Source organism: Emys orbicularis, chromosome 6 (genome assembly GCF_028017835.1).
Source record: "Emys orbicularis isolate rEmyOrb1 chromosome 6, rEmyOrb1.hap1, whole genome shotgun sequence".
Taxonomy (NCBI): Eukaryota; Metazoa; Chordata; order Testudines; family Emydidae; genus Emys; species Emys orbicularis.
The window spans coordinates 125,290,494-125,309,400 of NC_088688.1; the positions used below are offsets into that span (position 1 = coordinate 125,290,494).

The window sequence follows — 18,907 nt, forward strand, 5'->3', positions numbered from 1 at the left end:
TAACATCTACTCCATGCCATGGCTGCCTAGAAAAAGATGAAAGATGCATATTAGGCATAGCGGTGTAGCCAACGGCAACACAGCTCCTACTGGAGGCCATGCAAAGAATTCCTCCAAGCACATGTCTTCTATAGAGCCTATCAATGCAACTGCACCAATGAAAAGGTCTTCTTATATTTTTGAACTGGCTTGAGATAAATCTGTCTCCAGGCCATCCAGTACAGGGATAGTCAATTATTTTTTGTCAAGCTCCAAAGTTCTTGGCCAAGGTATAGTCAAGGTCCAGACTCCAGAGAAAATAATTAAAAAAAAATGATGATAATAAGTAAATTAAAAAATTTCAGGGTCCATTCAAAAGTGGCTGGCGGTCTGTGGTACGCCTATTGTTTCCCCCTGCAGCACATATATACATGGTATTGTTTAGCTTATAATGCAAGTTTCTATGGGCATAGACCAGCCCTTGCTCTGTGATTTGTACACTATGAGCACATGACTGGTTCTCAGTAAATAGTTGATACCATAAGAATAAGGTGGGGGCAGATCAAATACACAAGGGCCATCAATTACCTATAACAGAAATTTGAGTAATTTAAGCCACAGGCTCATTGAACTCAAATCAGATCACAGATGATAATCAAAATTGGATCAACCACTGTATTCATTTTCCTAAAGCTCTGGGGCAGAGAATCATCTTTGTTATATTTGTGTAGAGCGCCTAGCATAATGGAACCTCTGAGTCTACCACAATACAAATGAGATTACTGTGATTATTTTATAATAATAATTTGAGTGATTAATAGGAGGCATGATAATCTAGCATTTCTAGTATGGAATAACCCCATATAGATGTCTGCATCAGTCTCAGAATGATCTAAATCATTACTGTCCTTATAACTGCAATGAAATTGTGATTGAACTATCCGGGTGTATGAGCTAAAGTCTCATGATCCGTTGTCCCTGTAGTATATTTTAAACATGCATTTATTCCTACGATACAGAAGCTATCTGTAACCAAACAAACCAAAAGCCGACGTTTAAACACGCAAACCAAGCCTGCTATGCTGAGGTTGCATCAGCAATGCCATTCTGGGTCAGTGCTAAGGAACTCATAATCACTGTAAGAACTAGAGTTGGTGATTGAGTAGGTGGCTGATATAAGCCCTGATCCTGCACAGACTTGTGGGTATGCAGAATTGCATGTAAAGTTATGTATTTAAAGTACTTTTACGCAAGGTCTTTGCAGGATCTGGGTGTTGGCACTTAATCGGTGAGACGCGCTCCATGGTGGAAATGGGCAGTTTGTTGTGGGAAGTGCTCTCTTTTGAATGAGAAGTAAAAGTCAAGGTGGAGTCCATTTATGATCACACCGTGATACCATTTATGTAAAAGTATTATCCCTGGTGTTCTGGCTGTTTTCCAACGCAGGTAGCTATATCCTACTGACCTAAATTCCTTCTGCAGTTAAACAGCATTTCCCACTTCCGGTCCTATAATGTTGTGCACTGTCATGGTGGGGTATTAGTCAATACACTTCACCCCAGAAGTAGTTACATTTCAACGTGCAGCTGAAAGGATTCCTGTCTCCATTTGCAAAAGGTATTTATATGAAAAGCATCATATAAATAATACTGCTTTGCCTTTATACAGCACGTTTAAATCCATCCATCTCAAAGCAATTAACAAAGGAAGATTGTTATCCCCAAATGAGAGATGGAGAAAACAAGGCACAGGGAAGTGTAGTGTTGGCCAAGGTCTCTCAGCTGCTCAGGAGCAGGGCAGGGAATAGAGTCCCAGTCTGCTGCCTTTCCCATGTAACAACATACATTGAGAGTTTCTCAACATCTGTTTTACATGCACATGTGTTGATCATGTTTTCAAAGTCAGGGTGGTTTAACTTCTAACCAAGGCCGGCTCTAACTTTTTTGCCGCCCCAAGCAAAAATAAGGAACATCGCCCCGCTGTAACACCCCCCCCACCGCGAGTGCCACGCCGCCTGAAGCCCCGCCCCCCCCGAGCGCCACGCCGCACAAGCCCCCGCCCCCCCGAGTGCCGCGCCGCCCGAAGCCCCGCCCCCCGAGCGCCACACCGCACAAGCCCCCGCACCCCCGAGCGCCGCCCAAGCCCCCCCTCCGAGCGCCGCCCGGCGGAAACAAAAACAAACAAAAAAACCCCTCTAGCGCTGCCCCGCCAAACCAAAAAAAAAAAAAAAAACTCGAGCGCCGCCCCGCCCCAAGGTGCTGCCCCAAGCACGTGCTTGGTCGGCTGGTGCCTGGAGCCGGCCCTGCTTCTAATGAATACGCTGTACACCATTACAGAAAAGGGATGTAAAGGCGTGCGCACGAACCTATACTTGTACTTCTTTGCCCAGATGCAATTTCTGAAGTTATAATTTTTTAAAAAACTCTCTATCTCTGTAAATCTACGTGAAATCAACCCGTGTATTAACAAGGCACTCTGGGTACAGTAAAATCTTTGCCCTTGGTCTGTAGCCATATGGTAGTCTAACAAGGAAGATCTAAAGTTTCCTTGGGACCAAAATAGAAAAAACCCCAACCCAATTCTGCAGCAGTTCTTAGAACAAAACATACTTTTAGGAATATTCCTCCCTAACGATAATACCATAGAGAGAGTCGCTCTATTGCCCCCAGAACTGGTTCCTTTGCCAGGAAGGTTGGAATCAGTTAGTTATCTGCAAAATGTAAACAGGTATTTGTCAGCTAAATCAATTATTTGGAGTGCTCAGCATTATCAGGACACCATAGTCCTCTTTGCAGTGGAAAGGAGTGAGCTGTATATGTTCCCTCTGTCACTGACAATGACATACAGTCAGCCCTGTTTGCGCTGACATAAGGTCATCTTTTCATCCCCAGTGAGGTTGGGGAGCTGTGCAGACTGTCTGCTAGTGTTTTAAACAGTGCTCTTACAAACTCCACAGGCTCCTACAATCTGTTTTACATTCCTTTGTTGTTGAATTTCCAGGGCTGGGAGAGCCAGAGCCCGAGTGGTCTCTTCCGTCCTTTGTTCTGCTCTTCCCTCTCGCTCGCTCTCATTTTAGATTTTAATGAAAAATAAGTGCTAACATTTCTAGCTAACGCTTGTCCTCTGCTCACAGTCCAGGGGTGATTGCTGGTGGTGAATTGAGAATAATTCAGTGACTGAGCCCAGTTCTTTTCCCCTAGCCCAGCGTGGAGAAAGGATGGTGCTGTGATTAAGACATGGGCCTGGACCGCAGGTGGTGGGTTCTAATCCTACCTCTGCTCTCAGTTTCTTATGTTACATAGGCCAGTTTTTCTAGATATTAAGGCACCTAAAGGTGCAGATGGATGCCAAGGCACTTTTGAAAAATCCACTGGGTGCTTGTCCTGCATCTTCAGATGCCTAAATACCTTAGAACATCTGGCCTTTAGTCTCTCTTTGCCTCAGCTCCCCATCTGTAAAATGGGGCTAATACTACTCCTTGGGGAGTCTTGTCTACTTAGGCTGTAAGCAATTTGGGGCAGGGACTGCCTCTTACTTTGTTTGCACAGTGCCCGGCATGAAGGGGCCCTGATCTCAGCTGGAGTTGGTCTTAATAATAATGTTAAGTAGTTTCATTACCATTTGCGTAATCCAGTCTGTGGGACAATCCCCAGTTCCTTAGAAGCATCTGAGATCAGACTGAGAGGGAGAGAAGTAGGGTTGGGGCAGCCCCTGAGCCCTGCTCACGGATTCTCGGCTGGATCAGAGAAGTTGGCAATTGAAAACTGCCCAAACCCAAAGCCTGCAGTGCGATGACTCTTCCAAGCATGTTAATCAGCAGCCGACAAAGCATGTCACTGGGACAGGGGCTCCAGGTGTCAGATTTCCCTTTCGACGTGGCACACTGAGAAGGAAAAGCAGCATTTGTGAAGAGCAGTTTTTCTGCCTCTTCCATAAAGACAATGAATAGATAATTGGATGCAATACAAGTCAAGCTTTATCGTCAGCCTCAGGCCAAAATCGTCCAACTCAGGTGCCTAAAGTTAGTCGCCTGCGTCCGCACTCACCCTGACTAAAAATGGCCTGATTTCAAGAGGAGCTGGGCACCTGTGGAAACTGGAGTCACTCAGCAGCTCTGAAATGGTCCTGGACATGTCTAATTGTGAGACAGGCTTTTGGAAAAAGTGAAGTGGATTGTAAGCGAATTTAAACCGGCTCCATGTAAACTAGGAGATGGGTGAATTGGGGGTGGAGAGTGGGTTACAGCAGATCAAAATAGGAAGGGGAGCTCTTCAGTTCTCATGGCTGTCATCACAGGTCTAGATGCCATTTGGTGATGTGGCATTACATCATCTTGTGGATACAGCAAGGGGACAAAGGAAGGGATGTACCCCAAAGGCATCCATGTTCCAAAGCAGGCCAATAGCCAACTAAACACGGGGAGGGTTGTGGGGGGCACATCCCTGGGGCTTCCCTCCCCCTTGCTATGCATCACTTAGGTTTGACCAGGATGGAGAATCTCTACTGATGTAAAAAGGGTCACAAACGTGGGGGGCATTCCGCTGTAGGACACCGAAATGCTGGTCTTCATGCATTTCAGAAGATTCCCGGCAGGGAGGTTTGATATGAGATGTCTCTTGTGATCTCTCTCAGCCTTCCACCTAGAAGGGAGAGAGCTCTGGGAATGTTGCCTCCCTTTTCTGCTCCCCTGGAGGGGATAGGAAGCTGGTAGGGTGCAAACTGAGAGCTCTCCATTTGGACATCTTCTCAACTCCCATCTGGTGCTGCCGCCACTCGTCTGACTGGCTGGGAGCCCCAGAAACCTCAGCCGGGCACCCACCCCTGCTGCTGCTCCCACTGCAGATTCTGCTGTCCGCTGAGCTATCAGTTCCTCAGCCAAGGCGGAGGCACTCTCACTTTGCTTGTTAGCGGGCGGGAGGGGAGGCTGGGCTTCCCCAGGCTCCTCTCTCTAATCAAAGGGGCTGATGTGAGATCACCAGATCGATAGAAACAAGATTTCCAGTAGAAGCTGGGAGACTTAAAACTGCCCTCGGGCTCATGACTCCAACTCTAAGTCAGTGTCGTGGGATACTTACACCGCAGAGCATCTCAGAGCCAGATCCTCAGCCCCAGCGTCGCTCCACTGCAGCTAGACATGTAGTAGGACTTTGAAGCCAATGGCGCCCTGCTGATTTACTACAGCTGAGCATCTGGCCTGACAGGTACATCTCAGGATAAAATCTGCTCCAACACAAGGTCCAGATAGGAAGCTGCTCCAGATTGTTACATACACTGTCTCCTGACGCAAATGCCTCCCATGCATTCGGTGTACGAAATAAATGGTTTAGCGGATATTTGACTGCTGTGACTTGATCTCTCACTTTGTTCTGGGGTTTCATGGTGAAGCAGAGCAGATATTGAACTTCACTAGGCAGAATAACAAGGGCTTCAATTAGCTGCTAGAAAATACACACATCTCTACAGCAGAGTCTAGTTATCTGAGCCCTTTCCCAAGTAACTCTCCTTTGTTAAGGGTACTTCATTTCTGCCGTCAAAGGGTTTCATTAGCACATTTATCTTCGTTCCAACGGAAATCACGACCCATCAATAGTAGACATGTATATTTACGTAAACACCCACCCCCATGCCTTTCCCCTCTCCCACTCCAAGTATCCAATGTCCTTTCTGTAGAGAAAGGTATATCTTTTAGAGATGGCTGGAATTTTTCAAGTTTTTGAATTTTTTAAATTTTGTGCCCTCCCCCCGCAAAAGGAAAATATTTTGATGAAATTGTCGCCATATCCCTCTCACTTTTTCAACCAGCTCTGATTCTACCTTTCACTTATGAATATTGTTGTATGAAAGAACTTGTAATTACGTTGAAAACAAAGCAGACTCCTTAAAATAAGCAATAGGGACATAGCTAGAATGAGTTGGACCTGTTAGACTTTTCCCTGTGAGTCCGGGTATGGTGGTGCTCATGAATGGTCATGTATTTTTTAAATTTCAGGTATTTGTTTCAAACCGTGGTTTGCTCACAAGTAAAACCGTTTGCAGGTCTCATTGTAATCTTCAGCAGATGTGTTACTAACTGGGTGGAAGCAACAATTTGTCTCGAGTGACCGTCTGCTAAAATAAAGGCTCAGAAGTCAGTCGTGAGGAAATGTGAAATATGCTGACGCCTCTGAAATCAATCCACCTTCCCATGTAATATGTATAATTCTTACAGACTCACACCACTCTCCACCTCCTGGCCGTAGGGAGAGCTAACGGATGCACATGAGTTGCTTGGTGTTGAGAGCAGGCCCTTTCCCAGAAAAGCCAGCTGGGTGTTTACAGAAATTAAAGCTCAGTTTATTTTTGAGTGGCAGTAGTTCCTTTGCTAAACCAAAAGCCCCCATACCTGTGAGGGACTGGGACACATGCCGTTTTGCAGTATCTCTGTTTCACCTTTGGATTGCTCAGCCCTTCAGAAGAGACCATCAGCCACCACGTTAGAAACATGGCAGGTGGTACTAACCACACTGCCTAGCCGGAAGGTCATTTCTGATTGGTGGGCTGATTTAAAGCCTAACCGTGCAGAGGGCCTCCAAAACCCTACATTTGTTTGCATGGAATAATTTATTATCGTAACTGTGATAATACACTGGTCTTAAGAATTCTTGCATTTTCGGCACCAATAGAGGCATCAAAACAAATGTCAAACCATAGGAAATCTTTTTGTTTCAGATAAAATCCTTATTAGTCTGCTGTTTATTTCCTGGGGATGTTCCAAGACCCACCAAGCATAGCTAGATCACAGACAGCTGTGTGTTTCCAGGGTCTACAAAACACTTACAAATTACAGTATTCAGACTTTGAACTTGTGTGGGAGGTCAGGAAAACAGACACAGGAACAAGTGCAGAACATTTTGATCTGTGATAACAATTTGCTGCCTGAACTGATTAATTAAGATGCATGATGAGAGATCTGTTCCTTTAAAAGTGCAGGAGCAGTGACTCTGAGTTCCCACCTACCCCTCTTGTGCGTGCTAGGCTAGCAGAGTGGATAACCTGGTCAGCACTGCTCCATGGTCCCAAGGAGAGATGTTCGGACATCACCAGTACAGTGTGTGATATGTACTGAATACTGATACAGAGCAGCAGTAAGGATGCCCCACTTGAGGATTTGCCCTCTGAATATCAGGGCCTTTAAGCTCAACATCAAGAACTGAGGCACCCAGAATCTCTCAGCTCTTTTGAAGACATAGGCCTCAGACACTCGCCCAAGGTGACACCTGACGTCTATGGAAGAGCCAGGAATCAAACCCAGAACTCCAGTGCACCCACTCTGAGTTCACAAGACCATCCACTCTGAATTCTTACCAGGGGCATCTTCAAGGTCTTTAATTTTGACTGCTAAATTTCTGAAGTTAACCAGGGAACTATATTCATGTAGCAATGTGATACCTAGAAGTCCTGCTTTGTCTATTTCAACTTGTGAAAAAGGTTAACTTGGGGACTTGAACTGTGAAATGCAGAGTTTCAGCCTTACTCTTGTATGGGAAGTTTAGAATTAACGCTAAAATAAATAAAAATGTTGCTGAGAGTCTTATATTTCTATCTCGTGCCTTAGCATAGCAGGCAGCTCGATAAACTGAGACCATTAGGGGTGTCAGAGCTCTGAGCATAAGAAAGAAAGAAAGAGACAGACAGGCCCTAATCAGCATGTACTTAACTTCTAAGTACATCGGGGTCGGCAACCTTTCAGCAGTGGTGTGCCGAGTCTTCATTTATTCACTCTAATTTAAGGTTTCACGTGCCAGTCATACATTTTAATGTTTTTAGAAGGTCTCTTTCTATAAGTCTATAATATATAACTAAACTATTGTATGTAAAGTAAATAAGGATTTTAAAATGTTTAAGAAGCTTCATTTAAAATTAAATTAAAATGCAGAGCCCCCCAGACCGGTGGCCAGGACCCGGGCAGTGTGAGTTCCACTGAAAATCAGCTCGTGTGCCGCCTTCGGCACGCGTGCCATAGGTTGCCTACCCCTGAAGTACGTCCTTAAATCGCAAGGCCTAGAGTAAAAGAAATGATTTGCTGAGGTCCAAATAAGTTTGATTTACAAAGCCATGACTTGAATTCTGTGGCATGTATGTACATGGTTTTTGCACTGTAATTGTACTAAGAGTAACACCCAGTTTTGTGATCTGCTGATGAGAAAGAAGCATTCAGCATCATTATCCCTGATTTACAGATAGGGAAATTGAGGCACAGAGCAGTCACATGACCTGCCTGCAGTCACATGACCTGCCCATAGTCACATGTCCAAGCCAAGAATAGACGCCAGCCCTTCGGAGTCCTAGTCTAGTGTGCAAGCCACTGAACTACACTGGCTCTCCATGAGTGGGGCTACACCAAAATATTACCCATAATGAATTTGCAAGTCCTCTGAAGACTATCCTTATGTCGGTAGAAGGGCTTCTTCCTAGAATGTTTGCTAGGCAAATGCCATTCAAATTGCTGTCACTTCCCACTTCGTGACTGACCAGTTTCTAATGCTATACGTTTATTTTGACAAATCTGAGCTTCAGAGAAACTTGGGAATAAGGAAGGACCAGCAAAGTTCAAGCTGGTTTGCCTGCCTCAGCGCCGAGCCGTGTGTGCCTTCTCTCTGTGTCGCTCACTTTATCAGAGCTTTATGGCAGCTTATAAAGAAATTGTCTCTTCTCTCCCTGCCAAGTTAAAAATCCCACTTTGGTATTCACAGTACAGTTATGACAAATGCCTGGCCTGTGTTCTGGGTGTTCAGGGAAATGTAAAAACATGTCTAGTTGTTGTGAATGCTCACATGGTGATTTGTTGGTTTGATTCTTCAGGTCGTGAATTGGCAAGCACAACCCTCCCAGGATACCCTCCTCACGTCCCCCCTGCTGGACAGGGCAGCTACTCTGCTCCAACACTGACAGGAATGGTGCCTGGTGAGTTTAACAACCCCCCCTCCTCCCCTCCCTGCAGCATTACAGAAGCAAAGCCAAATGCTTTCTGGTTGTTCTGCACTGATGCCAGCAGAAGACAGAATTACAGTGATGAAAAGAGAAGAGCAGATGCAAAGCGAGTCTAAATAAATAAACCAGCCCCTCTCTGGCACAAGGGAGAGCCTAACTTCTCCGCTGCCAAAGCAAATTCTTCCATCCTGTAGGCAGGGAGAAGCCTTTACCCCACTGCATGGCCGTTTGATATGTGTTGATCTGATCACGCAGGGACAGCCTCAAACTTCCCCCCCATTCGTCACGAGGATGATTTTAATCAACACTTTAATGTTAAGCACGTCACATGTATTGGTGCCAGTGGGCTAGAAAAGCTGCGCTGTGGCAAGTGTTTGTTGGACTGGAAGGGTTCAGATGGTTACTTTACTAAGCCCAAAATCTTAACAACTCACGCATCACTGAATTTTCCGCAGGCTTTTTCCTTTTTTTGGTAAACCCTTTTTGCATGTTTTTGAGATAACCCCAGCCTTGTGATGGGAGCAGCTGATCATCTGCTGGAAGGCACTCCAGCACAGATCTTCAGAGGTACCTATGTTCCTAGCTCCCACTGAAATCAGTGAGAGTTAGGTGCCTAACTGGACCTGAGTACCCTCAACCCCTTTGGAAGTCAGCAGGAGCTGAGTATGCCCAGATCTCATAAGAGGCACGTTGTAGGATGAGGTCCCTATGAATACAGTTGGGTTATCCATTATTAGCAACTTTTGATCCACAATTATTCATCTATGATCCTAGACACAATGGCGATACTGTTGGTGCTTTAGACATACAGATAGTGATAAGGCTAGAGACAGATGAGTGTTATGTTGTATATACTCCTGGGTTTGACATTTAAGTATGATGAAAATCATTGACTTCAAAAGAGCGATGTAGATTTACAGCAGCTGAGGATCTGGCCCTCGCAACTTTTGATCTCAATGTTAAGGCCACCACTGCTTACTAGGAAAAGTGTTATACAGTATTACGAACCCCAAGCATTCAGGAGTTACGAGTAAAGGATTTTTAAAAATCATGGGACTTTTAAAAAAACGTTGGGTGTTTTTTTACTTGCTTTCTAGTTTCTGGGCCTTTAGGGTGCACTTGGACCGTATTTCCAAGCTTTCTTCACTCTGTTTTAAAAAAATGAAAGCCGAGATTATTACATAATCACATGACTCCAGCAGCTGGGGATTAAGAACGAAATATCATAAAACTTGTGATAAACAGCATAAGAGTTGGTAACACTGGCTTTATGTCTAGAGTGTGTGGGAGTTTGCATATATGATCAATCTTGATTGTACTTGTCTCCTGATAATATCTTTAAGAAATTAAGAAAAACGCATTCACTCTTCATATGAATTAGTTTTAAGAATTAGAAGTATGAATCAGGTCATTGTAATAACATTTAGTCATTTTTGCCCATAAAAAGTGTTGCAATGGTATTGAAAGTAGTGTATGGGGGGCCGGGGATTTTATAAAGATTGACATAGATACAGAAACATTACTTTCCCCTCAAAAAGGAAATGTGATATAATAATGGCTTATTTTATACAGCTGTAAGGATTTACATCATACCAAAAAACTTGCCTAGAACTTCAGGCCAGATTCTCAACTGGTATAAATTGATCTGCTGATTTCAATGGTGCTTCAGCAGTTTGCACCAGCTGAGGATCTGGCCTGAAAATGCAACAACATTTTGCTGTGATTGCAAGTCACTTCCTACCATTTAAATATTAAGAACCTTAAAAAAAAAGTCACATCCGTGTTAAGGTGCTTTATTAACAAGATTTCCCTAAATGTGTTTTGCAGTTATACAAGCATCTCTGAACAGCAGCTAGGAACAAGGTTGGGTGAACTAGTCAGGATAAAACATCTGCCCCTGATTATGGGGGGAGGGATAGCTCAATGGTTTGAGCATTGGTCTGCTAAACCCAGGTTTGAGTTCAATCCTCAAGGGGGCCATTTAGGGATCTGGGGCAAAAATCTGACTGGGGATTGGTCCTGCTTTGAGCAGGGGGTTGGACTAGATGACTTCCTGAGGTCCCTTCCAACCCTGAGATTCTATGATTCAATCAAAATCTGAACACAAAGCAGTCCTTTATTTTGCAAGTTGGCAAAGTTTAGTTAACTTCATTTACTCTGACCTCCTAGTTCTTTCTAAGTCTGGAAGCTAGGGTGACCAGATATCCTAATTTTATAGGGACAGTCCCGATTTTTGGATCTTTTTCTTATATAGGCACCTATTACCCCGCACCTCCGTCCCGATTTTTCACATTTGCTGTCGGGTCACCCTACTGGAAGCAGAAGTAATGCAAGACTGTGACAGAGGTTGGTCTGGCACTATTCCCTCTGTGTTCAGAAGCATGGCGTCCTGGTATCTAGTGAAGGAAACGGATCTCGAGTTAGCAAGCGCTGTCTTTCACTTGAGCCAGCCCGAAAATGGGAAGGTTTGCATGAAGCTTCTTGATTGCAGCAAGTGTTAAATTATGCCCATAGCACATCTGTGCTTTTAAGGCTAAGCCTGCTATTGTGCAGCTGTTATGAAACCCAAATACTCTGCACATTATCTAAGATGATGTCAGTTCCCTGAGGTGAAAGGAAAAGATCGTCCTACTTTGTATCCTGGAACAATTTGCACCCTTCCAAATGTGGGGCCTACCCTTTCATGTGACTAGGGATTGTGGGTGACCCTCTGGAGATGCCTTGAAGAGACCTGATTTTCAGAAGGTGCTAAGCACCTGCTTTTTGAAAATCAGCCCCTTAAAGGTGCCCCAACTTGAACAGTAGAAAATTGAGTCATTTTTGAAAGTGTAGGTGATGAGGTTTCAAGGTGGTTCTGTTACAGCCTCTGTTAAGATTTTATCTCACTAGTCCTTATTATTAATTATTATTATTATTATTATTTGTACAAGCATAGTGCCCAGGGACCCCAGTCATAGTCCAGGACCCCATTGTGTTAGGCGCTGTACAAACGCAGAACAAAAAGTTGTGTTTTTCAAGTGTACCTAAGCACGGTAGGCTCCTAACTCCCATCGACATGTGTCTGAAAATCCCTTTAGGTGTCTGCACCTTCAGGTGCTGAAATCCTTTGAAGACCTGGCTACGTTTACAATGTGCTTCAGTGTGGACTACCAGGGGAGGGTGAAGTGCAGAGCACAGCAAAGTGTTGCTCCGTAATTGCCCCCCGTAGGCAGTGCTGACGTAAACTACAAGGTACTTAGTTTGCATGAACATAGCCCTGTTTGAAAGAAGACTATGTTAACATGAACTAGGTACCTTTTAGCTTGTGCCAGGAGCGTCCCCACAGGGCAGTTAGAACGCAACACTTTGTACTCGGCAATTTGCACCCCCCCGTAGTCCGCACTGCGGCACAGCGTAGACAAGCCCTTAGTTTGTGTCTCAGTTCCCCATCTGTAAAATGAGGTTAATAGCTCTTCCCTAGCTCGCAGGGGTGCAGGGAGCGTAAATACCTTACAGATTGTGGGGTGCTCAGATACTACTACTAAGTAATGGTACCCAAGATGGGCAGGTTTGGTAATACCTAAGACGAATCGCACATTATTTGGCAGCGTTTAGAAAGATGCAATGCAATGATCTCGACTCATCTGAGCTGATTTCTCTGTGTAATAGATTTATTTTTAACTACACAAAGGCTGGTGTGACCCATTAGATTGAGTAACTGCAATGTTCCTTTCACTGGGTCTTTTAATAACAACCTTCTGCTCCAGCTAGGTTGAAGGTCACCTGCAATTCTTCTAGGTTCTCGTTCTCATTTAAGTGTGGGTTTGCTAACTAGAATCCAAAATACCTTCTCTGTCCTCACTTGTCTCTTGTCATTTGAAGGGCCCGTTTCAGAGGCTTCTTCTGAATGCACACCGTCTTTTATGATTTGGTTCTGAAGGAGCTGACAGATCAGGTTTAATGCTGTATGCATATCAGTGATTGTGCTCTGATATGGCTGAATTATTCTGCCCTGAAATTTATACAAGGGGAATGTACGTTTCACCAATTCTCTGGGATTCCCTCCTAGACCTGCTGCTTCCCTGGAATAATTTTCAGAGCATAGGCTCAAAATGTGGTTCTTTGATAAGAGCTTTAATTGTGAGCCATGAACGATTGTTATAATTAACTGATTGTGTCTGTGAAGTGTTTAGAGACGTGGGAGAAATATAGACATGATAAGACATATATGATGTTTTGTTGCATGCTTGTTGCTGTTGACATAATTTATGTGACTGTGAATAACCTGGTCCCCAGCTACAGTGTCTGTGTTTGTACAGCATTTGCCAGGGATTCATAGAGCACGTGTCCGAGGGGCTGGGGAATGCGTGTTAACTCTTACAACTCAGGGATTAGAATACCTGTCCTGAGAAATCTTGACGGGGTAGATCAGACCTGAATCTACCTAGCTCCTCTCTCTCTGATCTCCTTCCCCCCACCCCACCCCAGCTTCCACTCCCTCCCTGCTTTTTCCCCTCCCTCCCATATCTTGAACGAGAGCCCTTCGCTCCAAAGCTCATCTCAGCAGGCAATGGACCTCATGTTCCCCACCGGCCTGGCCTTTTCTGCCAGCCACCTCTTCAGCGCCATCCTCCCGGCCCCATGTCAGTTCCTGCCCTCCCCCTGCCATTGCTGTCACTCTGTCACGCACCCTCCCTTCTTCTCAAAGAGGCTGTGAACGTGCAGCCTCCTCCTGGGTGCCCTGCAAGTGGCCCCTCACCTCAGTTTCCCTCTGGATTCTTGAAATAAACTCAGGGCAGCCTTCAGAGTATATAAATAGCCCGTTTTGTGGGGTTAAGTTATTACCTGAAGTCCCACTACCGTAAACCAGAATCCTCCCAGCACAGTACAACGCCAAATATGGCTCTAGCGTCTCTCACCAGGCTTCACCCCAGCTCCCAGGCACGGCTCTAGCGTCTCTCACTGTGCTTCACCCCGGCTCCCAGGTACGGCTCTAGCATCTCTCGTCAGGCCACATCCCATCCCCTCTAGCTGGGGTGTTTCTCTGCCCTGTTTCCTTCCCAGGTAGGGTTCCAGCTCTTGCCCAGGACCAGCTCAGTGGGCTCACCCCTCCATTATTCCTCAGCCTTCCATCCACTCTGGGCCTCCATTTTAGAGAGCCAGCCGGCATCGCCCTCTGCTTCTCTCAGCCTTCAGCTCTCTGTGGCCTGGGCAAGTCTGTAGGTGACCCCTTGATTGCCTTCTACATTCACCAGCCTCACCTGGCTCCACGGCTGAAGCAGGGACCTCTCCCCACTCCCTCCTTCATGGGCAACCCCTCCTGAAGCTCTCACCCCGCTCTGCTCTCCCTCAGAGATCTCTTTGCTCTCAGGACTCTTGGGTTCTGAACTCTCACTTATAACTCCCAGGGGCAGCCCCACCCTCCTCATTCCCCAAACTAGGGTGCACCCAGATTGCAACAGGAGAGCTGAGCCCAATTTAATGTAAGGGGCCAGCTACCCTATGGCAGGGGCCTTTAGTCCCTGGCCCACTCCAGGGGGAGCTTAGGGAGGGCCTGTCTATCAGGACATGCACAACAATGCCTTCCCAACTGGTCCTTTGGCATGATGCATCTGTCGTGATCTGTGGGCCAGTGTGAAGAGGGAGCACAACCATGGTCCTTTGTGCTCCATGCCTCCCTCCCACCATCCTTGGGGTGCCAATGCCCTTGTGAGTGACCCCAGGGAGCAGGTACTGCCCCCACTCCCACGTACAGGGCCTGCAATTGCAATGGGCAGTGCAAAGGTGGGGGGGACGGGACTCCTTTTGCCACTTCCACTTTGCGGCTGCGTCAGATCCAGTCCAGTGGCAGTCTGGTCCTTCTCCCACTCAGGTTCCTGGCAGAGCTGAGACAGGACACATTGGGACTAGCTCTACCCAGGCTTCCTGAAGTGGCCCCTGCTCCCTTTACACTGGCACAGTGCACCAGACTCCAAAGGAGTAAGTATAAAGGTTTGTATGCACAATGACACTCAAGGAAACTAATCTGAATTAACTAAAGGTGTAAAATTAAAGTGGACTAGTTAAACTGCATTAAACTCCTGTGTGGGATCTCTTATTCTGAATTATTATAACTGTTATTTGGTTTAATTTAATTTATTTCCAGAGTGAATTAAACTAAACTGAATTAAAATTGAATTAAGACCACTTTCTGAATAAGAGCATCCACACAGGGATTTAATGCGGCTTAAACAATCCACTTTAAAAATGAATTCAGATTAATTTTCTTGAGTGTCCTTGTGAGACAAGCTCTAAGAAAGTGTTAGGGGGAAGCAGTTTTGAATGACCTTCCTGGTTGCACAGGAGAGATTGGATCTCCTGGATTAGCGCCTCTCTTGCTTTTTGGTCGGTTTATAAATTGGGTGTTTCTTGCTTTTCTGCGTTATGGTGGGGTACCACACGAAGTATCCGGGGTTTAAAAATACAGGCACTGACTGCCTCTGAGTGAAGGACTTTTGGGTAACTATAAAATATCCTGATTAACTATCTGGCTCCTACTGATTTAGTTGGAGGTTTGAAACCTGGTAAACCATTAGATCAAATTGCAAACCCTACAGCTAAGGAATTAGGAGGAGTTTTCTGGTTCCTGATAAATTGATAGGATCCTCAAGAGTTAACCAAGGCCCACATCCTCAAATGTATTTCTGTGCCTAACTCCCATAGACTTCAGTTGGAGTTAGGCACTTAAATACTTTTGAGGATCTGGGCCTAAGAGGGGACTTCCTGGACAAGAGAGAGGTGAGCTTCATAACTAATTCTATAGCTAACCATGGTTCTACTGCAGCTTTAAGGCAGGGGGCCAACATCAGTGGGGTTGCTGCTGCTGTGGGACATATGCCAGGGCCGGCTCCAGGCACCAGCTGAGCAAGCAGGTGCTTGGGGCGGCCAAGGGGAAGGGGCGGCACGTCGGGCTCTTCGGCGGCAATTCGGCAGAGGGTCCCTGTCCCTCTCGGAGGAAAGGACCTGCCGCCAAATTGCTGCCGAAGAAGAAAGCGGCGTGGTGGAGCTGCCGCCGATCGCGATCGCGGCTTTTTTTTTTTTTTCACCGCTTGGGGCGGCAAAAACCCTGGAGCTGGTCCTGCATATGCAATACACAGGCAGTGCTGGTTGGAAATCTTCCATCCAAAGAGGTTTTTGACGAAAATGCCTTTTTCCATTGACTTAGGCACCTATTTACAAAATGTGTCGTTTTCGCTGAAATTTCATTTTAAAATAACCAAAACAAAGCATTGAGATGATTTCCAAATGGCCTGGTTTGGTATTTTTGGAACAAAAGTGATTTTGAACTTAAAATTCATTAAAGGCCAAAATTGGAACAAAATGTTTAGATTGAGATGATTATTTCCCCCCCCCCCCCCAGAATTTTGTTTCATGGCAAACTTTCAAGTTTGTTGTGATTTTGTTCCATTTCTGGAAAAGAAAAAATAATCCAAATTGGGGCTTTTCCCACTAAATGGACAACACAGTTCTCTCGGTGCTCTAGGCACAAGACTTTCTACTGCAATTCCCCAGCAATGCTGCACCTTTCAGGAATTCAGGGTGTACTCTCCTCGGTGGCCTGTCAGCTCTGCTGGAAGGGAGGATGGCATATATCAACAAAGAGAATTATCCCCGCCAATGCGACTTGCGACCAGCTCACTCAAACCAGCTAACTCATTAATTGAAAAACTTTCTCCAGAAAAATCGAGTTCTATACTGTGCTTTAAAAACGACAGCCTTGTAAAACGAGAACGTGGTTTTGGGATCCCAGGAGCACACCTTTCCCCATCAGGATCTTAGCAGTCCCTGCACCCCTGTTGTCTTATCGTACTGACTGCCACTGGGAAAATTGCCTGTGAAAAGTAGCACTTCCAAATGGCACGGCAGTGCCAGCAAACCAATTGCATATTTCTGTGATAACATCATGTCTAGATGTGCAGAATTCCTGGGTCAAGCATGCTCCAAAGTAGGAAAAAGGGTGGGGATTTACATATGTGTGCATCATTTGCCAATATAATACAATACAATATAATGGTTGAAATTTTCAGAGCAACCTATGGGGTTTAGACATTTATTTTCCATTCATTTTAATGGAAAGTGAGCATCTAGATCCTCTAGATGGCTTTGGAAATATCAACTGAAAGTACACAGAATCTTATGCAAGGCACCATTATTTACAACAGACTGTAAAATTGTAGGGCTAAATTTTACTGTTATTTACACCCATGAAACTCTATTGCCACCAATGAAGTTGCACCAGTGTAAATGAAAGGAGAATTTAGCCCAACGTTGCTTGGTAACGCAACCTAATAGGATACAACATTCCACATGGCAAGTACGAATATTGCTTCCAGTATGTGGTTATTTTTTCTTCTTCCTTTTACTGGTCCTTATTCTTACTGGCCTTTAACTTTAAGCATGTGCATAGGTCCCATTGCTATTTATCAAGGCATTTAAGGACATGTCTAGGTTCTTTGCTGAATCTGAGGCACTATGGGTGAAACATATTTGCATATATCCCACTAGCTGTATGTGGCAGTGTGGCCCAATGAATAGGGCACTGGACTGGGACTCAGGAACTCTGGATCCTCTTCCCACCTTTGCCACTGGCTACCTGAGTGACCTTGATCTATGACTTCACCTTGCTGCATCTCAGTTTTCCCTTCCTTAAGAGAGGAATAATGATGCTCGCATGCTCTTGTAGAGCATATAGTGATGTATAGATGAAGATAAGTGTTAAGCATTATTAGTTATTACAGTTATTATTTATTGTATTATGTGTGGTCCAATCAGCAAACCTCTTTTGCCCAGAAATCCCATTATTGTCAATGAGAGCAGAGCCTGATTCAAGACCATTGCAATCAGTGGGAGTCTTTCAATCGACTTAATTGGGCTTTCAATCAGGCCCTGACTGAGGGCAGGGTCTTGGATCAGGCCCAGAAGTTTTGGTTTAATTTCCACATGATTAAACTTGAGTACATTGCAGTCAAACAGCAATTTATGGGTATGACTCATCTGAAATTCTTATGAACTGAACAAAGTAAATTTTAATGTGTGAATTACACTGTTAAAGTTACAGATTCTGTGAAATGTGTCTGGAGAGAGATTGTGGTATCGGGGACTCGTCCTTTTAAGGCTGTGCTTCCCTTTCTCTTGGAAGACGTCCTCAAGCTCTTCCTCAGTTGTATTGGTTCCCTTACCCACGCCCCCAGCCATTGAAACCACAGTCCTTCATAACACACAGATCTGCTTGTCCACTCAACAGAAACCATCAGAGAACAGAACAAAACTGGAGCCAAATCCTGTCTCATGCTCATGCAAGAAGTACCATTGACATTGGCCCTGATTCAGCTGCTGTCAAAGGCAATAGGAGTCTTCCAATTGACTCCAACGGAAGCTGTATTGGGCTCCTAAATGGGACCACAGGTGTAATTGTGGGAAGCAGGACAAGGCCTTTAGAAAAGGGAAAGAGCCAAAAATTGCAGCACAGAGAAAGTACTATGGCCCAATCTCCTGTTTTATCTGGTACCTGATTGATTGGGAAGATTATGGCCCAGTCAACCAGATACCATAATTGGCCCTGAGGGATCTTAGTCAAGGACTTTGAGTACAATGTATTCCTCCTGCCTCTGTCCTTGCACTGGTGGAGGTAGTGATTGTGCTCTGCAGGAAATGTGTTCTCAGTGTATGGTTTTAGAAGTGAGACTTGGAATTCGGGGTGGACTCTAAGGGATCGAGGCAGCTAGAGCTTGAGGGTGATTGGGTTGATTTGTCGCTGGATCTGGTATGGGCCAAGGAACCGACAGTCAAGTTTCAAAGAGGGTCTGTCCATGTGGAGGTGTTCAGTTGAAAGCCACACCTTTTGTCCTGCAGCATAGGCAGGCCCTGTTGTCCACATTTGTCTGTGCGCCTTTTGTAGTCCTCCTTTGCCTTTTCAAGGTGTTCCTTCACCTCTTCTTGG

General features: G+C 45.2%; 1 protein-coding gene across 1 annotated transcript in view; it reads left to right on the forward strand.

Annotated features, from left to right (window-relative positions):
• PAX5 (paired box 5) overlaps positions 1–18,907 on the forward strand; it is a 219,896-nt gene that overhangs the window by 144,211 nt on the left and 56,778 nt on the right. The window contains exon 8 of the mRNA XM_065406100.1: positions 8,821–8,922. Within this exon, the coding sequence (XP_065262172.1) occupies positions 8,821–8,922 (102 nt within the window). The remainder of the gene's footprint in view (positions 1–8,820; positions 8,923–18,907) is intronic.